The sequence below is a fragment of the Bison bison genome, unplaced genomic scaffold, assembly GCF_000754665.1.
Source record: "Bison bison bison isolate TAMUID 2011002044 unplaced genomic scaffold, Bison_UMD1.0 scf7180017864061, whole genome shotgun sequence".
Classification (NCBI taxonomy): Eukaryota; Metazoa; Chordata; class Mammalia; order Artiodactyla; family Bovidae; genus Bison; species Bison bison.
In genome coordinates this window covers 4,309,419-4,315,762 of record NW_011494633.1, presented here as the reverse complement: position 1 = coordinate 4,315,762, position 6,344 = coordinate 4,309,419, and the positions used below count along the sequence as shown (strand labels likewise).

General features: G+C 41.0%; 1 protein-coding gene across 1 annotated transcript in view; it reads left to right on the top strand.

Annotated features, from left to right (window-relative positions):
* Window position 1: 1 nt before the first annotated feature.
* The window catches only part of FRMD5 (FERM domain containing 5), a 325,052-nt gene continuing 318,709 nt past the window's right edge, over window positions 2–6,344 (top strand). Inside the window, exon 1 of the mRNA XM_010836175.1 lies at window positions 2–103. Within this exon, the coding sequence (XP_010834477.1) occupies window positions 2–103 (102 nt within the window). The remainder of the gene's footprint in view (window positions 104–6,344) is intronic.

Sequence of the window (6,344 nt, the reverse complement as noted above, 5' to 3'; positions counted from 1 at the left end):
GATGCTGAGCAGGTTGATGAGCGGCAGCAGCAGGAGCCTGGAGCGCGAGTACAGCTGCACCGTGCGGCTGCTGGACGACAGCGAGTACACCTGCACCATCCAGGTCAGTGCCGCGCCGCGCCGCCCCGCCGCGGGAGCCCCCTTGTCCCCTAGTCTGGCCAGCTTGACCAGCGGCCGCCTCCCGGGGGTCGCCCCAGACCCCAGCGCTTTGTCCGCCGCTGCCTGCGGCGGATGGCCCCGCCGGTGCAGGTCCGGGTTTGGGTACCCGGAGCTCGGCGCAGCTGCGGCGCGAGTCCCGGCGTCCTGGACCCCCCAGCTCGTCCCCTTCGCTCTCCCGAGGTGAGGGCGCCCCATCCTGGCTCCTCGAACCCGCGGATATGGGGAGCACCTTCCGCGGGCGTCCGGAGGGGGGCGGAGAGGGCGGGAGGTTCTTTCCTCGGCCGCCCCGTCGAGGGGCGGGGAGGGGGGTGGGGGGCGCGGTGCAGGCTTTGGCTTTCTGGGCGGGCAAGGACGGCTGGCGGCTTTTCCCCTATCTCTTTGGCTGGAAGGATGATGGTGTATGTCATAATCTCCCCCCCAGCATTTGTGAGTCAGAGCTCTCCGAAGGTAGAATTGAACGCGTAGCCCATGCAGAGTGGCCTATTGAAGGGAACCCAGCCCCTTGGGCTTTAAAGACTTAGCCCCCTTACCCCCCCCGGCTTTTCGCTCCCCAAATCTTATTCAGCTGGGCAGTTCTGGGGGGCGCGAGGTAAAGATTTAGCAACAAGTCCCAGCGATTTGAGGGATGGCATTGGCGAGAATCGGTGACTTAAAAAAAAAAAAAAACAATAAAGGAAAAAACGCCAACAATACAGTAATGCTGCACAGCATTTCCTCCGAACCTGGTGTTTTTGAAGGGATTTTTACAACCTCCTGCTGTGTGGCACGTCAGGAGTAGTAGTCTTGCCCAGGAATGCAGTCGCAGCCCTCTCTCCTCCTTTATAAAGTCAGAAATAGAAACCGCTGACAATGCTCCAGTGTAGTTCACAGTCAAGAGGGTCCTGTGCTCACCTGCCCCAAACTGCTCTTCCTGGAGAAGCAAATTGAGTTGGACCCGGAGGGTCTCACCTGATCCCTTGCCTCTGCAGCAAAAACCCGAGAAGGCTTCTCATCTCAGATGTAGCAGGCAAGAACCGTCGGCCCGGGTCCTACTCTCTTTGTCTCCCTCCCCGCCTCCCTCCAACCCCCATTAATTTTTTTTTTTTTGCTGACAATGCTCAATAGCGGAAAATAGCGGTGTGTGAGAAAGACGCTGGGTAGTATATGAGAGCAGCTGCTGTCTGCTGACTCCGTGCTCAGTTCTGCCTTCTCTCCACTTTGCTTTTTCTCCCACCTCCAAAACCCAGCTCTGGGCATAAGTGCTGACCTCTGCCAAAGATTTATGAGGGTAGGGAAAGAGAACAAAATCTCTTTTTCAGGCCCCTTAAATACAGATTAACCAGTCATAAAGATGCTAGCCATAAAGTGAAAGGATTTTTGTAGTAGAATATGATAGAGAGATGTTGTGTATTATATCCTTAGTGAATGAGTGACATGCTACTTTTTGTTTCTATTGTATCTTTATGTGTCATGTACAAGTTTTTTGTTTTTGGTGGGAGGTGGGGAACCAGAGAAAACATGGATTGAGTTGACATGTTTACTATTTGAATACATTGTGTAGAGCTTTTAAAAATATTTTAAAATTTAAAACATTTACACAATAGCATATCAAGGGCAGTGTGAGATTTAGATTTCATGAGTCTTGAAAATACTTTTGGAGTATATGGTGAAATAAAATTTCTGGGGCAGATTATTAACTTTTGCTGAGATATAAGGTACAAATAAAACACCTCTCCATTTAGTGATAACCTTATGGTTCTAAGGTATCACAACAAGGCAACTAGTTATTTTCCCAGTTAGTGGAAAACCCAGCTGGCAGATTGGTGTTATACTTGTGGGTAGTTTTTATTACTGTTGAGGAAAATATTTTTAAGTTGAGCAGGAGTTATTGGATTTATGCTTTCTATGCACTACTGTGGTTGTGTTTATTTTCCTGCTGGTCTTAATTTTACATTGTTACAATTTAATATGTTATAAAAATTTAGGCTACTTAAAAATTAAGCCTGGTGTAATATGCCCATACTGTAAGTATTCACTGTCTAGATGTTTCAATGATTGTGCATTATGTTTCTTTTATGAAAATTTAAAAACACAGGAATTCTAAAGTATATGTATTATTGTCATTCTTTGGTGCTACTATTGTGAATTGCTTTTGTGTTTACCCATGTGAGGAAATGTAGATAAGACAATATTTTATGTGAAATTAATATTTTGAGCATATACCTTTTTTGAGCATTTAGAGATTGAGCTTTTCTTAGCAACTTTTCCCCTCTGTATATTTCTATTATGTGTGTGTTAGAGAGAGCACACACATGTGCTTATTTGTCAAACACTGGGCACAGGGTCTTTTTTTTTAATCAGTGTGCGTCACTTATTAAATTAAAGCAATATTTACATCATTTAGGAATTACAGTACCATATATTATATTAAAAATTGGTGATAGTTTAAACTCCTTTTCCTAAAAGTATTGTATGCCCATATTTTTCTTGAAAATAAGGTATCTAAATTTCAGTGCTTCTTGAGGTGATCAGAGACCACATAGGGTATTACAGAACCAGAAATGTATCATTGGCTTAGAGTGTTAGTTACATTTGGTAAATTTCAGTTTGTAGGAAATTCTGTGGAAGTGTTGGTCTAGCCTTTTGTATTGCAGCAGTTCTACTGATCTGGTATTTATGATGTGATTATTAAGGTAATAAAAATTCCTTATATCCTCTCAATGAAGGTTGCCACAGTTACCAGGCTGTTCTTTTATTCTTTCTGATATGCAATTGTATTTGTGGGCCATGAGAAATGCAAGTATACGTAGAAGGGTTGTAGTATAATTGCCTCCCTGTGAAGAACATTGTTAAGAGTTCCCTGCCAGTTTTGAAGGTCATTGCCTCATAAATGCAAATCTGGTCCATATTTTTCACATATCTCTCTTACTTAATCACATATTTATTTAGTTACCACATTTACTACCTTACTTTATTATTTTATTTAGGAGAAAATAGTAAAAATGAAAAGGCTACCTAGTATTTTTGAACTCCCCAAATGGAGTCATTTACGTACTTAGGCATGTAATATCCTGAAGAATAGATTTTTAAACTATCTTTCAGGTTATAATAGTTTATAAAATATTAAGACTATTGAAGAAATGCCAGTAGAAGTATGTATCAAAAAATATATATTGCCAAGTCAGAAATATTAATCACCTTTTTTGGTTATTGCTGAAAAGTAAAGCTACATGAGAAATGAATCTGATTTTACTGGAAACATACTAAAATAACAACTGATTAAGCAGTTAGGGTAGATTAGTTTTTCCAGTTAAATAAGGTGCAACCATAAATGAAATGTACATGCAGAGTCAGTTCTAAAGTGGAACCAAGATGCAGATTTGATTGTGGCTCAGCCACTTAGTTGGAGAAGGAAATGGCAACCCACTCCAGTGTTCTTGCCTTGAGAATCCCAGGGACGGGGGAGCCTGGTGGGCTGCCGTCTATGGGGTCGCACAGAGTCGGACACGACTGAAGCGACTTAGCAGCAACAGCAGCAGCAGCCACTTAGTAACTGTGGGACCTGGAGTAACTGTGGAAAGGGAGTATCGAGGGGGAGAACACACGTGTTGATCCTTGCACCTGCCAGGTACTTTGCCTGTATTATTATCTCATTTTCCTCACGTCAGTGTTACGGATTGATCATAGACTCATTCTACCAGCTAAAGAAAATGGGACTGTGGATTGATGGGAGAGCCTGTATTTGTTGAATGGCTGACTGTGTACTAGTTTCCTGCCAGGCGCTTTGCTTCTGCCTTACATCAACCACTGAGAGGTAGGTGGTATTGTCCTTATTTTACAGATGAAAATCCCAGATGAAGGAACTTGCTCAAAGCTAGCAGGTGACTGTTCTGTATTTAAACCCCAGTCCTTTTGTTTCGAAATCCCATCTTTGTTCCCTCTCTCTATTCTGACTCCTTAAGGCACTTCACCTGTCTGTACCTTAATTTCTTCATCTATAAAATGGAAATTTAATACTTACATCACAGTAAAGACAAAGTTACTTGGAAAATTACTACAAATAATTAAGAACATTTGAATAGACTACTGTACTTACATTGTGCTTTAGTCGATTCAATTCAGAAATAGAATTGAGAAATGTTTTACTGTTTTAGAAAAATAAATGAAGTTAAGCTGTAAGTGCTTTTAAAATGATTTCTGATTAATTTCAATAAAATTGTAAAACCCTGTGCTGGCATAAGTGAAATCTTTATTAGAACTCTTCTTTAAAGTCAAGAGTTCAGCTTTGCTTTCCCTCGACTCTACAAGGTCTTTGGCTTTAGAGGGACGTTTGTTGCTTGAACCGTGGCTTGTCTTTTCTAAGAGCTTCTTGGTAAGTGGAATCCTTGGTTTCATTAATGCAAAGGGATGTTCTTAGAGAATTAGGGTAATTTTCTTAACAGATGAAAACACAGAGCTGTTGTATTTTCACGAATATTGTTTTTTTTTTAAACTTTATTTTAAAAAGTAATTATGCGGTCTCAGGATCTCTGTTATGATAGCAAGTCAGTTAGAATCTAATTCTTAAAACTAAGTTCCAAAATGAGCCTTCTAGGATCCTAAAAGCACTTGTATTCTGTTTCTTAATTAGTGTATTAAAACATTTATTGTACTAAAAGAATGCAAGTCAGTTTGGTACAGAAGGTAAATTCTAGACATGCATGTATGCTTTCATTCTTTTTGATTTTGAAGAAATCCTGTTTAAGGAAGTGTCAGTGTTCATCCAAGAGGAACCTAGAAGCAATCACTACAGAAGATTTTACTCAAGGGTATTTGTATGAATTTTCATTTTGTTAAAAGCTTGGAATGAGTATGCTAGATGAGGCAATTCACTATAGTGTATAATAAAATATAATGTGGTTTTTGAGTCCTCTGTTACATTGTCCAGAGACAACATATCATGTCTGTGATATTAATGTCATACTTTTAAAAAGGAAGTGTTTGCCAAAGTAAAATCAGACAACCTGGGGCAAAAACAGTACTTTTTCATGTTTGTAGTGATTTATGTATAGGTCTTAAAATGCGTAACCCATAACAAGAAGCATGACATTATTTTAGAGGCAATTTACCAATGATATATTAAAATATTTTGGGTTATTTTAAGAAATTTATTTTCTGATAGATCACACTTCAGACTCATTCACAAAGGAGAGAGTAAGTGGAGGCTGTAAATCTTAAACCCTGAGAATTACAGCACCTAGTTCAGTGCTTTACATAGTTTTAGTTCAGTAAATACTTTTTCTAATTTGTGCTGTGGGACTGCTGTGTTAACTAAGACACTTTAACAGTTATTATACCTGAAAACAATAAACATTTTATAACAATAGTATCAATGTAACCCTTTCTGTAGTTCCAACCCATTCCATTTCAAACCATTTTGCTGTGTAGCCCCCCTTTCTGATGAGAAATACAGTATGTAAATGTGGTATTTTATGAAGCCGGATAACTTTTTGTCATTATCCTTTGTGGAATTAGTGGGCTTCAGTCCAAAACCACTGATTTTTTCCCTTTGTCTCTTAGGATGTCAAGCCTTTCAGGTGCCCTCACTTCCCCCATCTCTGCAGGTTTAGAAGGCTTGCATCACATGGATACAGTGTAGTACAGTATACATGGGTGTAGTACAGTGTACATGAATAGAGGTCTGGTAAAATTCAGATATTGAGTATAGGTATCACCACAGCTACAAAGTCTCCTTCACTCCTTTCCCCGAAGTCAGCACCACATAAAACAACCTCCTCACAGTCTCATTTTCTAACCTCTTGCCCGGACAGGAAGTGAACCATGCTTGCCAATCTGTTTCTAATTATGTCTGTTTCAAGTTGAATTCATGTTCTCTCTGATGGGCTCATCTGTAACATTCTGTTGGACTCTGCAGACGTTCTTTCCCGGAGCAGCTTCCTGTGGGTCACTCTCCCTCAGCTGTGCCTAGCCGGAGCTTGTACAAGAGATGCGAATGTCATGAAGGATTGGCAGCAACCTTACAGCTCCTGTGTCTCACCTGCATGGTGCTCGGGGAGGAGGGTGCTGCTCTCTCGGAGGCCAAGTGGCAGTTGTTGCTCCTTTGTTTCGTGGTCTTGATCCCTGGGGCTCAAGCCAACCACCTGAATGGTTTTCTCATGCAGTGGAGAAATTTGAAGTGTACTAAAGCATCTCTTGGAGAAGGAAAT